This window comes from Mytilus californianus, unplaced genomic scaffold (assembly GCF_021869535.1).
Source record: "Mytilus californianus isolate M0D057914Y unplaced genomic scaffold, xbMytCali1.0.p SCAF_14, whole genome shotgun sequence".
Classification (NCBI taxonomy): domain Eukaryota; kingdom Metazoa; phylum Mollusca; class Bivalvia; order Mytilida; family Mytilidae; genus Mytilus; species Mytilus californianus.
Window position 1 is genome coordinate 9,426,952 of NW_026262626.1, and position 20,311 is coordinate 9,447,262.

Consider the following 20,311-nt stretch of genomic DNA (forward strand, 5'->3'; position numbering starts at 1 on the left):
ATAAAATATATCTTTAAGCATAAAATGAATAGCTGATGTCCTTTCTTACAAGAATTTTTGTTCCAAATGCCAACACAAATTTATGTTACATCATCGACGTATTGGTATATATAAACATTCTAGAAAGTTTTACAGTTCTAGGTTGAAAAATATAGAAGTTGCTTACACCAAATGGGTACCCTTTATTGAGAATCTTGCTAAAAGATAAACCTAAGAAAAAAAAATGAAAACAACACCTTATAAATTTCATGCATCTGAAGCACATTTCTGGTTTTACCTCTATCAGGATGCTCAAAGCTGAATATTTGAACTCTGTACAATGTATACAAAAAAAATTGCACAACTTCAATATATACCAAATATACATTCAGGTGTTATTTCGAAATTGTAGGAAGAGTTTATTACCACTTCCCCTTTTCCTTGTTTGCTTCCCCTTTCCAATTGCCTGCATTTTGCAATAGTATCAGCCATTTTAGCAGTAAGTTTTTAAAAACAGGTTAGTTAAGTGCCATATAGATATAAGAATACATGTATGTGGTATGAGTGCCAATGAGACAACTCTCCATCCAAGTCACAATTTGTAAAAGTAAACCATTATAGGTCAAAGTATACTATGGTCTTCAACACAGAGCCTTGGCTCACACCGAACAGCAAGTTATAAAGGGCCCCAAAAATGACTAGTGTAAAACCATGTCAGAATGGTATTACTTTATACAACAATAAATTTTATATCAGACTATCATACCAAAACTTAAGAGTCGTTTGTAACGTCTAGGTCTTCCAAGTTGACATTGTAACTGCCTCTCAAAATTAAAGCGGAGTTCAGTGTATTGCACCTTTTCTTTGTCATCTGGCGTCTCAGTTTCTACCATGATAAAATGGGTGTGGTCAGGATTGAGTTCATAAATGTCTTTCTTAAATTTACATCCTTCATTGATAACATTAATACAATCCTGAAATATAAAACACCACTATCAGATCATGCTCTATGTTTTCTACAATATATTCTAAATGCATTACTGTGGGTTCCTTATTATTTGACGGATACCAATTTTTGCAGATTTCATGGGTACAGGGGAACAACAAATTTAAGTATACTGCAAAATACAAATTTCCTATAGAAATGTATGCAGACTTTGACAAAACCAAATATCCACAAAAATTGGTTCCCAGGAAAATAAATAAATCCACAGGATTTTGCTAGTCCTAAAGGATTGTAATTTTAATAAAAATATGTTAACTACTTAACCAAAATAAAAATGTTCTGAAAAACGTTCTTTGATTTTATAATGTTATGTGTTGTCTTAGTTCCATTTTCTTTTTACTCATGCAAGATATTTTGCACATTTCTTTTGAAGCTATCCTAAGCTTAATTTGTTGTGTGAAGAATATAATATTATTTTAAGACCAAACAGAAACCTAAGGATGCAATATAAATATATAAATACCAAATTTCATGGATTGAGGAAAAATTGTATTGTGATGGATATCATTGATTTCCTGGATTTGACAAAGTCTGCATATATAATTAAGCCTATAAACCTATAGAAAATTTGTACTTCGTCGAACATTTTAATTAGTGGTTTACCGTAACTAGGAATTCCACAAAATTGGTATCCAATAAATAAAAATGAATCCACAGTATATAATAAGCTATAGTGGGTCGAGCTTTAATACTTCCAGGAAACAATGTTGCTGATCAGAAACCATATATCTAAGTACATGTACCACTAAAATCATTTTCAGTGTTGTGAATTTAATCTTTACAAAGGAATCTGAGTGGTTACATGTACCTTGATTGGTTTTTATGACTATTTACAAAAGTAAAAGAGGATAAAAATAACATCTAATAAAATGCTCCGCAGGGCGCAGCTTGATACGACCGCAAAGGTCGAACCCTGAACAGTTGGGGCAAGTATGGACATAACATTCAAGCTTGATACAGCTCTGAATTTGGATTGTGATTAAATATTTGACACAGCATAGGTTTCTGACACAGAATGAATGTGGTCTAAGAACTTAAAAATTTTAAATTGGACATTCACCTATTATGGTCCAATATCCAAAATCTAAATACATGGTTAGATTCAGCATATCAAAGAACCCCAAGCATTCAATTTTTGATGAATTCAAACAAAGTTTAATTTTGGACCCCGATTTGGACCAACTTGAAAACTGGGCCCATAATCAAAAATCTAAATACATGTTTAGATTCAGCATATCAAAGAACCCTAAAAATTCAATTTTTGTTAAAATCAAACTAAGTTTAATTTTGGACCCTTTGGACCTTAATGTAGACCAATTTGAAAACGGAACCAAAAATTAAGAATCTAAATACACGGTTAGATTCGGCTTATCAAAGAACCCCAATAATTCAATTTTTGATGAAATCAAACAAAGTTAAATTTTGGACCCTTTTGACCTCAATGTGGACAAAGTTGATAACAGGGCCCAAAAATCAAAAATCTAAATACATGGTTAGATTCAGCATATCAAAGAACCCCATATATTCAATTTTTGTTGAAATCAAACAAAGTTTAATTTTGGACCCCGATTTGGACCAACTTGAAAACTGGGCCCATAATCAAAAATCTAAATACATGTTTAGATTCAGCATATCAAAGAACCCTAAAAATTCAATTTTTGTTAAAATCAAACTAAGTTTAATTTTGGACCCTTTGGACCTTAATGTAGACCAATTTGAAAACGGAACCAAAAATTAAGAATCTAAATACACGGTTAGATTCGGCTTATCAAAGAACCCCAATAATTCAATTTTTGATGAAATCAAACAAAGTTTAATTTTGGACCCTTTGGACCTCAATGTGGACCAATTTAAAAACGGGGCCCAAAATCCAAAAACTTAATACACGGTTAGATTCAGCATATTAAAGAACCCCAAGAATTCAAGAATAAAACCCCATTGAAATTGATCAAGAAATAAGCAATTTATACGAAGTATCTTCTTTTGCACAATAGTGTGCAATTGAATATTTCTTGCTATTGCGCAATACTGTACAATTGACAATTTCTTGCTATTGCGCAATATTGTGCTATTGGATATTTCTTGCTATTGCGCAATACTGTGCAATTGAAGATTTCTTGCTATTGCGCAATACTGTGCAATTGAAGATTTCTTGCTATTGTGCAATACTGTGCAATTGAAAATTTCTTGCTATTGCACAATACTTATTAGATAATAATTTACACATCCTGTTTGGTGTGTATCTCCTACCATATCATTATTATTTGCTTTTAAATATTAATCAGAAATAACCAACTTAAAATGGAAAATTTTAAAAGAAAAAAAAAAGAAAAAAAGAAAAAAAAAGAAAAAAAAAAAATCCCCCCCCAAATTTTTTGAACCCCCTTATGATTCATCACCCCCAAACTCGATCCCAGCCTTCCCTTTGTGGTATGGTACCTTGCAGTACAATTTCAGAGAGATCCATACACTTGAACACAAGTTATTGTCTGGAAACTAGAAAAATGCTTATTTTTGGCCCCTTTTTGGCCCCCAATTCCTAAATGTTTCTGGCAATTACCCCCAAACTCAATTCCAGCTTTCCCTTTGTGATATGGAACCTTGTAGTACAATTTCAGAAATATCCAAACACTTACACACAAGTTATTGTCAAGAAACTAGAAAAATGCTTGTTTTTTGCCCCTTTTTTGGCCCCTAATTCCTAAAATTTTGAGGCAATGACCCCCAAAATCAATTACAGCCTTTCCTTTGTGATATGGAACCTTGTGGTACAATGTCAGAGAGATCCATACACTTACACACAAGTTATTGTCTGGAAGTTACAAAAATGCTTATTTTTGGCCCCTTTTTGGCCCCTAATTCCTTAACTGTTGGTACCATAACCCCCAAAATCAATCCCAACCTTCCTTTCGTGGTATTGAACCTTATGGTAAAATTTCATGGAGATCCATTCACTTAAACTAAAGTTAGAGTGCGAAAACCAATGTGTCTTCGGACGACGCCGGACGACGCCAGACGACGACGACGACGACGACGACGACGACGCCAACGTCATACCAATATACGACCAAAAAATTTTTAATTTTTGCGGTCGTATAAAAATTGTCTAGTTGGCTTCATACTTGTATTTTTTTGAAACTCTGACACCAAGCCAATCAGTTTTCATTCTAACTCCAAAATGGTGCATTCTTATTAGAAGAGAAGTATATACAAATTTCAGGCCTTCCTTTATGTCAGAGGTCTCCATACTTAAGGGTTGGGATTCATTTATAATTAGGGTTAGGTCAGGATTATTAGGATTAGGGCTAGTGTTAGGGTTAGAGCTAGTGTTAGGGTTAGGTATAGGTTAGGTTTAGGTTAGGTTTAGGTTAAGTGTTAGAGAAAGTTTAGATATCTCTATATGGGTTTAAAACCTAAAGTAAGAGTCCAAATTTTATAACTAGGGATTAGTCTCACAATTTCCCACAATTGTTAAGAGAATGCCACACCTTTTGCATGATAAGAACCCTTGCAAGAACTCTTTGAGGGTTCTGTAGGTGGCCTTTTGAAAGGTAAAATTTCTATCCCTATCCATTATACCCTAATTTTCCAGTGGCAGTGCAAATTTCCTGACTTCTTTCCCAGACAGCCTTTATTGCAGGACCTACCTATTTTATCTATTTATTATTAATTTGTTTTTGTCCTGGACATTTATGAAGTATTTAACACTGCACTTTAAGCAAACAACAATCAATCAATCCCACAATTGAGGCACTACAAGGAGACCAACCAGCCAGCTGTGAAATGATCTTCATGGAAATGATATGTGCCAATGCTTATGCATCTGCATACCAAATATCATTGACCTACCACTAGTGGTTCCCCTTAAACTGACCTAATCACAAACTAACACGTTTAGTACGTAAAAGTTTCAAAGTCAATAGATAGTCTTTCCCCCAGGCATGTTTAGCATGGATAGACGCCATGCCCTTTTTAAATGACGCCATGCCCTTTTTCTGTCCTAATAAATGATGACATGCCCCCTTTTCACTTCTTTGGATGACGCCATGGTCTCGTAAATGATTGAATACAAGAAAGTGGATGTATAAAGTCCAGAATTGGTTTGGGTGTGGTTCTCTACTTATTTCTTCTTTATTATTTTCACTTGATTATATTTATTTCGATATCATAATTCTCCTCAATCTGGATTGAACGATTAAAAGATCGAATCATATGGTTATTCAAATCTTTCAAAAATGTGAACAAGTAAAAATTATCGTACTTATTTGAACAAAAAGTTGGTATGCATTTCTCAGTACCACCGATTATCAATTTCACCTGCTTTATTATAGATCAACATCGTTTTACTCTGTTTAATAAACAAAATCGATAGAAATACTAAATTCTTTTTGAATGTTTCTATTTTGACAAGACGCCATTTTGTTAAAAGATTTTAAACTGGTCCTTCAACTAATTTCCTTGTAATGCATTTAAAAATAGTAAACCTTATTTTTCTTAGTATAAGCCTCCCTTAATTAGGAGCACCTCCATATGGAGTTTTATCTTAACTTTAAAATTTTAAGAAAAAAAATTATCCAACATATGTACAGCACATATAAATAAACGATAAAAGTGTCATGCATAGCATATTTACAGGGACCTTTTTAATACAAATACAGGCGAGAAATTTAAAAACTTGAAATATTTTAAAACATAACACTTTTATTGATTGCTATCTTGAGCTCTGATTCCATCAACAACTGTCAGTCCATACTTTACCAATGCAATATAACCTTGATTGCCCTTTCTTTAATTCTTAGCATAATCTATAATGTGCCCTTTTGTTAATCTTTTGCATGCTCTAGGTTCCCTTTTTCATTGAAGTTACCATGCCCTTTTTGTGTGATAGGGGAAACACTAAATAGACCATGACTGAGGGGGTGGGGCCAAATTATCTCCATTGAAATAAGAATTGCCAATGCTAATACAACTGCATATAAAGTATTATTGACCTACCACTAGTGTTTCACTTTAAACTGACCTAATCACAAACTAATACATTGTGGACACCACTGCCAATTCCTCAGCAGTCTGAAACAGCATACCTAAGTCTCCCTTTTTGACTCCATCGAGATGAAATTGACCAAAAATTCAAAATTCATTAATTGAGTTTCTTTACTTACAGAACCATCCAGTAGATGTTGGTAAGAAATCTTATGTTTTGGCATGACACCTATCATAGTCAGTTTATGGAATTTTTTTACAGCATCGGGTCTGAGCTGACTCAAATTATATCTACTGTTAGCTCTGAGAATATTCTCCTCCTTAACAGCCTCGCCTATCATACTTGAAACTCCATCATCAATTCCATTTGTAATTACCCACATTTCTGTTCTATTTGCTGCCTAAAAAAAAGACATCAGTACAACAACTAGAGGCTCTATAGAGCCTGTGTCGCTCACCTTGGTCTATGTGCATATATATCAAACAAAGGACACTCTCCAACATTGTAGACAAGAATAGACTTCATGACGAAAATCTCTATTTTGTTGATCTTGTATTACTGATCTTTTAGTCTGTTTAGTTTCTCTCTATCTTCTTTAGTTTTTGCTCAAAACACAAAAGAGGGTAAAAAAAATCCTCATTTAAGGGCAATCACTCCTATGAAGAGTGACAGTCTACTAACAATATCGGCAAAATTTGACTTTTTAATGGATCTTGCAAAATTTGACTTTTTAATGGATCTTGCCTTGCTGATCATTTTTGTGATTTAAAGTGTTTATTTATCTATTATAATTTAAATCATATAAGGCATGTTGACTTATTTGTAGATCTTACTTTGATGAACATTATTTCTGTTTACAGTTTATCTCCATCTATAATAATATTCAAGATAATAACCAAAAACTGCAAAATTTCCTTAAAATTATCAATTCAGGGGCAGCAACCCAACTACGGGTTGTCCGATTTGTCTAAAAATGTCAGGGCAGATAGATCTTAACCTGATGAACATTTTAACCTATGTCAGATTTGCTCTAAATGCTTTAGTTTCAGAGATATCAGCCAAAATCTGCATTTTACCCCTATGTTCTATTTTTAGCCATGTCGGCCATCTTGGTTGGTGGGCCGGGTCATCAGACACTTTTTTAAACTAAATACCCTAATGATGATTGTGGCCAAATTTGGTTAAATTCGTCTCAGTAGTTTCAGAGGAGAAGATTTTTGTAAAAGATTACAAAAATTTTTAAAAAATTGTTTCAAATTGACTATAAAGGGCAATAACTCCTAAGGAGTCAATTGACCATTTTAGTCATGTTGACTTATTTGTAGATCTTACTTTGCTGAACATTATTGCTGTTTACAGTTTATCTCTATCTATAATAATTTTCAGGCTAATAACCAAAAACTGCAAAATTTCCTTATATTACCAATTCAGGGGCAGAAACCCAACAACGGGTTGTCTGATTCGTCTGAAAATTTCAGGGCAGAAAGATCTCAACCTTATGAACAATTTTATCATGCCAGATTTGTTCTAAATGCTTTGGTTTCAGAGATATAAGACACAATCTACATTTTACCCATATGTTCTATTTTCAGCCATGGCGGCCATCTTGTTTGGCGGGCTGGGTCATCAGACTTTTTTAAACAACATACCCTAATGATGATGGTGGCCAAGTTTGGTTAAATTTGGCCCATTAGTTTCAGGGGAGAAGATTTTTGCAAAAGTTAACAGACGATGATGGACGTAGACGTACAACGACGACGAATGCCAAGTGATGAGAAAAAGCACATACAGTATCATAGACGTAAACACTCAAAAATGTGCGGTAATAAAAATTTCTGGTACGATTATTATACTCAGACTAAGAATTCAACCAATCAAAATACTGGATTTGTTGTTCAAGTATTTGAGTACAAATTGTGTACTCTGAGTACAGAGTTAAGTTTTTCAACTTCAAGTCCTGATCTTGGCAGGTGGTTTTAAATAGTTTTTTTCAAAATTTCTGGAAACTTGTGCTTCATGCCCATCATCCTCAGGGCTATTCCAGAAAAAAGTGTCACCAGGGGGCTGAATGCCATTGATTACTTATTATGATGGTGGTGGTAAGGAGGAGTGGGGTGGGAGTTTTTCTAAAACTTTCTATGTAAAACAAATATTGCACCTTAATTTTAATGTGATGGTGGTACCCCTTAATTTCATTGGGGGGGTTCTCTCCCCAGAAGACACCTGTTTCTGAAATAGCCCTAAGGAGAGTTAGCATCTCCTGCTATTTTGACATTTATATTTTCACCTGGAATATTTTTAAAGTTTACTGGTAACTCCATTCAAAACTTTGCATTAATTATTTTTCTTTTTTTTTTCAAATGTAGTTGTATAGTAAATATGAACTAAACAACAAAAAATCAGTTAAATATCTACATGCCAAATTATAGAATCTAATATCAACAGTGAGTGTTTGGGGCATAAAATAGTGTCAATTCTGACTGAAAATTTTCCTTATTAAGAGAGGCTGATTTTTTTTTTAATTACCAGCATGTTGAACATTTCTATTTCCTTGCACCAATGTTTAGAATTGAACTACAACAGGTGCAATTCCTTTCATGCTGACTTTTGTTACTCATATTTCTTACTGTAAACCAATTAATTTTCGTGAGCGATTTATTTTAGCGACTTTCACGACCAGAAAAATAACGCGAATATAAATCGTCATGAATATGTAAAACTTGGATCTTTCCTTATTCAACTACATCTAGTAAATTAGAAAATCGTGAAATTAAATTGCCGCGAAGTGGACTAGAAAGATCTAAACGCGAAATAAAGTTTCCATGAAAATAAGTTGGTTTACAGTATTTGAATTGTAATTAATTCTGTGTATTTATTTTTTGAGTATCCTCTTTTTTTAGTGTAACATGTCTCAATGTAAACCCTACATATCATATCATTCATCTATGTTATTTTCCACTCTACTTTTTACTCTTTACCCTTATGATTCCTTTCTTAAATTGGTCCTTCATTCGAGGATTCTTCCAAACTTTGAAATGATGTACACCAGAGATGATAGACAAAACAATCTTTGGACTTCTCATGTTCCAAAACTTATCCATGAAAAAGGTCAGATCATATGGAGCTGAGTCCCATGGAACACAAACGTAATGCTTCTTTAACTGTAAAAAATAAATTAGTGAAATTAACACCATTTACATTGCTTCTTCACTAATTTAAAATATTTACACAACTGGTTGTTTAATTTTTTGTAAAAACAATGTGTAGTTAAATTGTTATCTACCCTTAATTGATTGAAACTAAATTATTACAGTGAAATTGATACCATTTAATATAAAAATAAGAAGATGTGGTATGATTGCCAATGAGACAACTTTCCACCAGAGACCAAATGACATAGAATTTAACAACTGTAGGTCACCGTAAGGCCTTCGACAATGAGCAAAACCCACACCTAAGTTGCTTCTTTGCTGACTTAAAACATTACACGACTGGTTGTTTATCTTGTCATCATGTTCATAATCAATGTGTGGTTAAATTGATCTCTTCCCTTAGGGCTCCTCATCTGATAAATTTTGGAACAGCCCTTAATTAATTTGTTTGGCAATTATGAAGCCATGACCAAAAGGTTACAATGCATGCTCACATCAAATAGCCAGAACACCAGAAGAGAACATAAAATTCTCATAAACATTGTCTAAAAACCAAACAAAATAGATAAGGGCTGTTCCAAAATTTTAACAGGTGGGGACTGGAGGCACTCAAATATGGATTAATGTATTTTCCTTAGAATTTTGAAAAAATCATATGTAAATGAAAATTCTTATCTTATGTCGACGTCTTTAAAAAGTGCCTCCCATGACTACCCCCCATGCGTTTAATTCTGGAACCGCCCTAACAGATTCTTCCTCTGTGCACTGCAACATATATTCACTTTTGACACTTTAATTTTATAATTGAAAGGGTCAGTAAGCTCCGTTTATTTGAAAATTTTAGTGTCAAATTGGATGCAGTAGCATGTATTGTGAATTTGTCTATGGTTTTTTAAATTAGAATCAACTCCAAAGACAAGTTGATGATTTATTAATAAATTCCTTATTATTTAACAACTGTTGTCTGAAATTGTTCTTTTAATTCAAACAGAAAAAAAAAGTTTGAGCTGCTTTCAAGAAATATATGAAATATTATCTTGATGAGTAAATGATTTGTAACATATTTCCAATTTTGCCAATTTTTTTTTTTACCTCAATACCCTCTTCTCTTCTTCCAGCAAATCTGATATTACCACAGGGAAACGGCGTATTCTGATAAGTAGCACTATCTTGTGTATCAACAGAAATTTCCCCCATAGATTTGACAGTTCTTTGAACATCATCGTAATGATCCGGCAAGAAAAATGATGATCTTGAAGATGCTTTTGATAGTTTACCCTCTGTCTTGTCTTCCTCTGGAAAATGTATTGAGCTGACATTGCCTGTATGTTGTGATGAAGAATGAGACGACTGTCTTTCGTGTACTACGCTTGCTTGTCGTTGATTAAACAATTGCTGAAATACAAAAATGTATGAAAAATTTACGAAAACAACACAGCAAAAACAAAACCAATTCTTTGGGTGAATTACTTGTTCAATTAGGAAATAGTACATAATAACAAAAACTTGTCCCCTACCAGTTCAGGCTTCCAGGAGCTTGAATTGTTCATCTTGCAATAATTCAAATCATTAGCAACAGTGGTAGTATTCACAAACTATGTCAGAATGTGACCAGTTTTGATGCAGATCCAATCAGAGAATATTTTTTATGAAAAAAGGCATTAATTAAGACTTATAATCCCCAAAAGACGTCAATTGACGATTTTTCCATTACTTTATTTTCTTGTATTGTCTTGCTGATAACAAAATCAAATAAACAAAGGAATGTATTCATAAGAAACCATGCCCCAAGCCCACTATCACATTTGCAAGTTCATAAAACTGTAAAATCTTGGTTAAAAGCCTAATAAAGAATGTTCACCTAATAATGAACATATATACTAAATCTCAAGTTTATGTGCCAACAAACTACCCTAAACCAAAACTTTAACTTGTTCAGTGAACCCTGAAATCTGGAAAAACCATAATTTGGCATTTGTATCAAAGTGTTCTCTTTATATGAACATATGACAGTGTGTACTAAGTTTCCTAATTTGATGAGGGGCCTCGGTGGCCGAGTGGTCTAAGTAGTTACTACTGTAATCACTAGCCAGTCAACACTGAGGTTGTGAGTTCGAAACCCGCATGTGCGGGTGCACTCGACTCCAATCTTAATTGACTAGGATTGTCAGTTTTCCTATCGAAGGTCGGTGGTATTCTCCGGGCACTCCGGTTACCTCCACCAATTAAAACTGGCCGCCACGAAATAGCCCAAAAGCGGTGCTTAAAAGTGGCGTTAAACACCAAAAATCAAATCAAATCAAATCCTAATTTGATGCGAACACAAACCATCCTAAACTAAAACTTAAACCTAATACAAGATGGATGGATGCACAGTCCGGAAAAATCATGCCCTTCTACTAATATTTTTTCGATTTTCAGTTATATTTCAACAAGCCATAGTTGTAAGCAAAATTTTACCAAAGTCTGTGACATAGCCTATTTACTGTTCCTTGACCTTAAGGGCAATAACTCCTTAAAGGAGTTGACTGACAACTTGTCTGATTTTACTGAAAATTTCAAGGTTGTAAGATATTGACCTGCTGGTCATTTTTAATCCATGTCAGTTTTATTCTAACTGCTTTAACTTATGAGGTACAAATGTATTTGTCAAAAACTGAGGTCTTATGCCATACGTTCTATTTCAACCTGTGCCAGCCATGTTTTTTGTCAGATAAGAACAAAATGAGGATCGTTTAGTTTCGTAAGGGACATACCAGTGTAATAAAATTGAGAATGGAAATGGGGAATATGTCAAAGAGACAACAACCTGGCCAAAGAGCAGATAACAGCCGAAGGCCACCAATGGGTCTTTAACACAGTGAGAAAATCCCGCAACCGGAGGTGGTCCTCAGTTGGCCCCTAAATAAAAATGTGTACTAGTTCAGTGAAAATGGACAACATACTAAACTCCAAAACATATAAATGGAACTAAAATTAAAAAACATACAAGACTAACAAAGGCCAGAGGCTCCTGACTTGGGACAGGCGCAAAAATGTGGCGGGGTTAAACATGTTTTGTGAGATCTCAACCCTCCCCCTATACCTCTAGCCAATGTTGAATAAAAAAACACACAGCGATACATACAGTAAAACTCAGTTTAAAAGAAGTCAGAGTCCGATGTCAGAATAGGTAACAAAAGAAACTAAGCAAAATGACAATGATACATTAATAAACAAAGGACTACTAGCAGTTACTGACATGCCAGCTCCAGACCTCAATTAAACTGATTGAAAGATTATGTCTTCATCATATGAAAATCAAGTTCAATCCCTCCCGTTAGGGGTTTAGTATCATACCATCATAAAATATATGAGACAAACATAACCTGTATCATGCCAACAACTGGTTTTAGAATAAATATGTTTATTTCCGATGCAAAGACCCTATGAGTGAATCAATATTAATACCAAAATATGCAATCCTTAATGACTTGACAACAGTATCGTAACTATATCCCTTCCGAATAAGTCTGTTTAAAGGTTTGGTTAGCTTTTGAGGTGAATGCCGACATTTTTGTGCTTTGTAAAGAATATTACCATAAAAAATTGGATGTGAAATACCTGAACATATAAGATGTCTGCATGTAAATTTATATTTATGAATGATGTCCTTGTGCCGATGATAAGATTTAGTAAATGTTTTGACTAGTTTGTGATATCGAAAACCCTGGTGTAATAATTTTTCAGTAATACAGAGATTTCTGTCGTTAAAATCAAATACGTTGTTACGTACACGAGCAAATTGAACAAGTTGAGATATATAAACACCATAAGATGGTGACAAGGGAAAGTCACCATCTAAAAATGGATAATTAACAATAGGAAATGAAAAATCATCTGTTTTGTCATAAATTTTGGTATTGAGCTTCCAGTTAAAGATATAGATATCAAGATCCAGGAAAGGGCAATGTTCATTGTTAGTATTAGCTTTATTAAAGGTCAGTTCTGCAGGATAAATCTCTTTAGTGTACATACTGAAGTCGTCATTATTGAGAGCCAATATATCATCTAATTATCTAAAAGTGTTATTAAATTTTTTAATCAGATGTTGTTTCCATGGGTCTTTGCTGATTTTGGTAATAAATTGTAACTCATAACAATACAAAAACAGGTCCGCAATAAGTGGTGCACAGTTAGTCCCCATGGGAATTCTAATAACTTGACGATATACAGAATCTCCATAGCGAACAAAAATGTTATCTAGTAAAAATTCAAGGGCAGTTATAGTATCAAACCAGGTCCAATTGACAAAGTTCTTTTGTTTGTTGTTACTAAAAAATGACCTAAAAGAGTTTGAACATATATATTAGCATTCTGACTTTTTAAATGCCCATTTAATCAAATGTGTGAATTTTTTCTTAATAAGATTATGAGGCAAAGTGGTATATAGGGTAGAAAAATCAAAACTTTGAACAGATTCGAAATCACCAATATAAGCATGCAATTTATCAAGTACTTCCAACGAATTTTTTACACTCCAAAAGTAATTAATTCCACTAAAATTATCAAAGGCCTTATTTGAACAATTTATTACCAGGTTTTTGATTGTACCAAGTGTACTAGTAAGTAGAATAGATAGTTTAGTAGTGGGACAATGGCTTGAAGACGAAATAAATCTATATTTGTAAGGAGTTTTGTGCAGCTTCGGAAGCCAGTACATAGTTGGAACTTTCATTGTATTTGGATCTGCTTGTAAAGAGGTAGCTAAAAGTTTATGTTTGTTACAAATGTCATTTTCCGAAAATGGAGCCAGTTGGAATGTTGGTGAATTCGTGATTTCCTTTTTCAGAACCTCAATGTAAAATTTACGTCAAACAATAATGATATTGTTAGCAGCCTTATCAGCCGGGACAAAAACACACATCATTACTGCTAAGATTCAAACATTTTGCTTTGTGGTTTTAGAGCAAAAGATTTTTTTAAAGTTTACAAGGTTGAAACAAAGACCACAGATGACAAGTGATGGCATAAGCTAACATGGCCCTTAAAAAGTTGTTAAAAACTTGGCTTTAATTTGTTTTTAATTTAAATTTTCTGTATAAATTTCAAATATTTATTCATTGTTTACAGCCGATTTCAATGAGTGTGTAGCTAAAGGTAATATCTTTGGTTAGCTTGCTGGCTAGCTGAACCGTGAAGTCATTGTTTGGTAAGGTATACTACCCTCCTTTCGAAGCAGCCTAGTCCTCCAGATAGATAGGTTGGTTTTCTGTCGGATTAGTCTACTCTTAAAGGAGGGTAGTTTACCTAACCTAACAATGACTTCACAGTTCAGCTAGCAAGCAAGCTAACCAAAGATATTACCTTTGCCTACACACTTATCAAAATCTGCTGTAAAACCAGTTCATTTCTTGTCTACCTAGTACCTAACCATCTATGTGTTATAAGTGTGATATGTGAGGAAACTGATCTATAAGCCAATATATGAATTCTTCACTCAATTGTAAAAAAAATTACGGATCGATTATTTGTATTGTAAATATTGTATGACATTGCTAATTGACTGTTGAAATGTTTGCAAGTCTCAAATTCTTGCTCATTTGACTCCCATCTAAATCTTATAAGCCTTATAATATAAAACACCTGCAATGCTGCAACATGTGGACTTGTGACATTACTGTCTATAGACGGACTTGATGCTCCAGATATGGAATGTTGATTTCTATCACTTGATTTGGAGATGGTCTGCAGTGAAGGGCTGATCCCAGAATTGCTCAACGGTGATCCAATCAGAGGAGTGTGGGGAGAACTGGGTAATAGCTCAAATTCTTCATCTCTCTCATCCTGAAACAAAGAATGATATATGTAAAATATTGAATTTCTTGGTAACCTTTTTAATTCATTATTTAATTTTGTGTTACAGTATGACTATCAATCTTTCAAATTATAACTGACCTACCTGAATAATAATCTAGATATAGCTTATTATACAGTCTATTCCAAAATTGATTAAAAACAACTGTTAACCGGAAACGCATGGAAATGTTTAAAAACAACCATCCAAATCTCGGATGAGCTATGAAATTTAGATAATTTTTTACTTTTTAGCACCTGAGATGATATAAATACATTAAAAAATTACCAGTATTTATTTATAGTAATATTAATATTTTTGTAAACAACTGTGCAATATTGCCGTTGAATAAAAAAAAATATAACCTTACTGTGCTTGGTACAATTATAAATTTGTAAACCTTCCACGGAGGATGTTTGTTCCATTATCTTGCAGGTTGTCAACAAATAGTGTAAGCAAACATTAAATTGCATTTGCAGTGCATAACTGTATGTCTTGTAGAAAATCCGTGCAAGTTTTGTTTAATTCTGTAGAGCAGTTTTCAAGGAGTTTTGGATTAACAAACTGATAAAAAGTAGAGATGTATAAGTCCATGTTGTAGTTTAGGAAGTAAAAAAATCACTCAGATTTCATAGATTGAAAAACAGGTGCATAACTTTCACTTCCTATAGAAGATTCTGTGCAAGTTTAGTTGAATTCTGTCACAGTCAAGCCTTTTTCAAGAAGTTGGAAATAAAGTGTGACACTGACAAAGTGGAGTACAACACAAGACAACAGAAGTGATCATTATACTTTTTTGAAATGGCGAGTCCCAGCTTGTTCTGATGAGTCCATAGTCCAGTTACTCAAATAGTTCTGATCGGAACTGTCTTAATTATCTAACTGTACTTCCTGGAATGGAAGGATCTTTTATAACACTGGATTTATAGTTAGGTTAATGTAGTACATGTATGTATTTATATAGAAGCAACTGAATGTACCCTCCCATTCCAAACAATTACAGTATGGATTTTTTTTTCTCATTGTTGAGGGTCATACACCAACTTGTAGTTGTTTACATCCATGAGGCAAACAGCTCATACCACATCTCCTTATATTTATATTATTATTAAAAAAAATATGTTTACCGGTAATAAAAATGTTGAAAAATACATTCAATTTTATTAAATGCCATAGTTCTATCACAATAAAAAACTCAAAATGCAAACAATGGAAATGTACAAGTTATGGAGTCTAGTGCAGGGCTTCCAAAAAATATTTGAGCCAGCTAGACATTTTTTGTCTTATCCCAATTTTAATCCCTTAAGACTTAGTAACAAAAGGCAATTATGGTAATCAATTGGGCATGACATAAACAATGATTGACACAAAAACGATATTAAACTTTTGGATGCATATCTCACACCTGCGCACACATGAATAAGTTCAAACAATGTGGTTCTGGCAATTTTTCGCTTAAACCTTTATTACTACCTTTTTAAATTTTTCATCAAATCATATTTATATACGTATTTCTAATAATCTAAATCTTTTTGACTTAGTTACATTGTAATTAGATGCAAAAAACTGAAATTTAAGAAAATAACTTTAAATAGACATGATAGACTTATCAATGTCTGAACAAGGTAGACACTACATGGTGGACAATAAGTTATATTGGTGTTCCTTCTGGTGACTGTGTTAGAAGGTACAACTACAGTGTAGTTTCGATCATTTTTTAAAAGCCATGCAATAAGATTTGACTGTGCAAAAAGTTACGTATACCAAAGAAAATTTTGTAGATGGCTTTAAAATAATTAAAATATATAAGAGGTCATAGATCTCTTCCTACTACTTTTGAAATGAGATATTTTACAGGTTTTCAATCGAAATTTCATTAATGTGTAATGTAAATAATTGTTAGAAAATGCAATGCACGAACCATGAACATGATGAAGACAGATAAGTTCAAAAGGTTTCCTGTATTTTTAAATAATTTTGGAGACTGTAAACAACTTGGAAACCTTTCGAACCTCATGGTTCATGTATTGCATTTGGAGTCATAAAGCACATAGATTTGACATCTACCTCTGTCATTAGCGGTGGACTTGACACATAGATTTGACATCTACCTCCGTCATTAGTGGTGTACTTGACACATAGATTTGACATCTACCTCTGTCCTTAGTGGTGGACTTGAAACATAGATTTGACATCTACCTATGTCATTAGTGGTGGACTTGACACATAGATTTGACATCTATCTATGTCATTAGTGGTGGACATAGTAAAAGCTACCACAAAGTGAAAAATTGAAATTTCTTGATAGCCGATTGATTTTACATAACAAACCATCAACAGAAAGCAATAGGTTAGTCTTTTATGAGTTGATACATGTACCAATTTTATGAATTCATTGAATTATGGTGCATTTAATGTGCCAGAGGCGAGCAGATGTACAATATTAAAAATTCATTACCTTTCATGCCTTGTAGAAAATAAGGAAAAAAGGACTATCAATAATCATATTCATGCATTTTCCAGTACATTTCTGATGTCACAATGCTAATATGAAGGCTGTGGATTATCTCACGAATGGGTTATAATATCCTATTTTGGGATATAATACCCCAAACATGCCAAATGGGAAATAATTTTACTGTGCAAAAAAAAGTTTGATGGCTGATTCAAAGGAAAATATTGCAAAGTGCAAATGATTTATCATTACATGAAAGGCATGACTTTTAGTTAGAACTTTTTCTGAATACCTGGTTGTTTATGAGTTTGATCCATTGGAAGAAGTTGATTTTCAGAAGAATCAATTTAGCAACTTATTCATTTTCTGGAAAAGTCGCTAACCAAAAGTTGCTACTATTAATGAACTAAAACAAATGCACTTTTCAGTATCCTCAATGTTTTCATACTAATAACAATTTTCACTGATTAGGGTTTTCACTGCTGAGTTTTTATTCACGTGTGTACTTGAATTTTAAAAGGATGTTCCAGATTTTTTTGTCAAGGCTTACTACGATTTTTACTGTTTCCGATTACTTTGCGATTTTCATGTCATAAAATGGCATCATATGTTTTCGTATGAAGTAAAAATTGGATCAGCACACAGATAGGAAATGACTATAAAATCTGGAAATGAGTGTTTTCTAAAGTCCTGGTTCTGGTGATTGCTTGAATCATAAAAAAAATGTATTCACTAAAAATAACTAAATAGCTTTTAGTTGATGTTTCATGTGCTGAAATTATAACATTGTGATTTTTCTTTCAGATTGGCACTGGGTTTCTTCAAAAGACATTGTTTTTTTAATTTAAAGTTAAGACCAACATTTTCATCTTTATGTATAAAGGTTGTAAAAAAAAGAGTTGTCAATAGTATATTGAACAAGCATTCTGAGAGTATTGCATGGCAATACATAGTTCCCTACCGGGTAAAAATTCATTATACTGGAACAAAATGCTTACTTGTTCTATAACTTGTCATGGTGTTAACAAAAAGAAAATATCAAGTCAATATCTTCAAGCATGACTAAAAACAGTGTGGAAAACTAATTATATGAGTGAATTTTTCAAGTCCAAGGACCATAACTCTGCACAAAATTATCAGACCGAAACAAAAATTTGAACTTGATCTGTAACTTGTCATGAAAAAACTATATACAATTATCAATAAATATCTTCAAGCATGATGAAAAAAAGTGTGGAAAACACTTTAACATTAGATGTGATTAATAGTTCTTTAAAATTAGATATGATGTAATACAATGTATATTTATTTTCAAGTTATAATCAAATATAATTAATAGTTCCAAATATTTTTTCTTGCATTTGTCACAAACTAATATAGATTTGTAACTTATCTATAAAATGTCAACAACTTTTATCTATACACAATGTAATGAAATGAAATATACAGTGATCTGGAAGGATAAATTCAATGGGCTATTTTTAGAATTAATGGGCCATGTTGTCAATTGAGTGGGCCATTCGTTTACAATAAAAAAAAAATAAAAAAGTGTATATTTCAGCAAAGAGGTAGTGGTACTTACCTGTATGATTCTAATTGATATCATGGATATTGTTCCTGTGATTTTGTAATTTCAACTTCAATGAATATACAATAACTTCTTCCAAACTGGGCAATATTTATGATAACCTTTATTTACAATGTTAATAAAATTGAGAATGGAAATGGGGAATGTGTCAAAGAGACAACAACCCGACCATAGAGCAGACAACAGATGAAGGCCACCAATGGGTCTTCAATGCAGCGAGAAACTCCCCCCCCCCCCCCCCCCCCCTATACCTCTAGCCAATGTAGAAAAAAACAAACGTACAACAGTACGCACAGTAAAACTCAGTTTAAGAGAAGTCCGAGTCCGATGTCAGCATAGGAAACAAAAGAAAATAAACAAAATGACAATAATACATAAATAACAACAGACTACTAGCAGTTACTGACATGCCAGCTCCAGACTTCAATTAAACTGATTGAAAGATTATGTCTTCATCATATGAATATCAGGCACAATCCCTCCTGTTAGGGGTTTAGTATTATACCGTCATAAAATATATGAGAAGAACATAACCCGTGTCATGCCAACAACTGGTTTTAGAATAAATATGTTTAATTCCGATGCAAAGACCCTATAAGTGAATCAATATTAAAGCCAAAATATGCAATTTTTAATGACCTGACAACAGTATCGTATAACTATATCCCTTCTTAATAAGTCTGTTTAAAGGTTTTGTTAGCTTTTGAGGTGAATACTGACATTTTTGTGCTTTGTAAAGAATATTACCATAAAAGATTGGATGTGAAATACCGGAACGTATAAGATGTCTGCATGTTGAGTTATATTTACGAATGATGTCCTTATACCGATGATAAAATTTAGTAAATGTTTTGACTAGTTTATGATATCGAAAACCCTGGTGCAATAATTTTTCAGTAATATATAAATTTCAAGTTGAGATATATAAACACGATAAGATGGTGACAAGGGAACATCACCATCTAAAAATGGATAATTATCGATAGGAAATGAAAAATCATCTCTTTTATCATAAATTTTTGTATTAAGCTTCCCGTTAATGATATAGATATCAAGATCGAGGAAAGGACAGTGGTCATTGTTAGTATTAGCTTTATTCAAAGTAAGTTCAACAGGATAAATTTCTTTAGTATACATACTGAAGTTGTCATTATTGAGAGCCAATATATCATCCAAATATCTAAAAGTATTGTTAAATTTTTGTATCAGATGTTGTTTCGATGGGTCTTTGCTGATTTTAGTCATAAGGCCAAAAAAAAATATATGTCTGTTTAAGGTTACATACTTTAAAAAAATAGGGTAGGTAGGTCG

General features: G+C 33.1%; 1 protein-coding gene across 1 annotated transcript in view; it reads right to left on the bottom strand.

Moving 5' to 3' along the window:
• Positions 1 to 20,311, bottom strand: part of LOC127724131 (transient receptor potential cation channel subfamily M member 8-like) — an 83,566-nt gene that overhangs the window by 55,094 nt on the left and 8,161 nt on the right. Inside the window, exons 2-6 of the mRNA XM_052230993.1 lie at positions 14,747 to 14,947; positions 10,214 to 10,516; positions 8,948 to 9,130; positions 6,148 to 6,369; positions 746 to 953 (exon numbers count right to left, since the gene is read on the bottom strand). Coding sequence (XP_052086953.1) covers positions 746 to 953; positions 6,148 to 6,369; positions 8,948 to 9,130; positions 10,214 to 10,516; positions 14,747 to 14,947 — 1,117 coding nt within the window. The remainder of the gene's footprint in view (positions 1 to 745; positions 954 to 6,147; positions 6,370 to 8,947; positions 9,131 to 10,213; positions 10,517 to 14,746; positions 14,948 to 20,311) is intronic.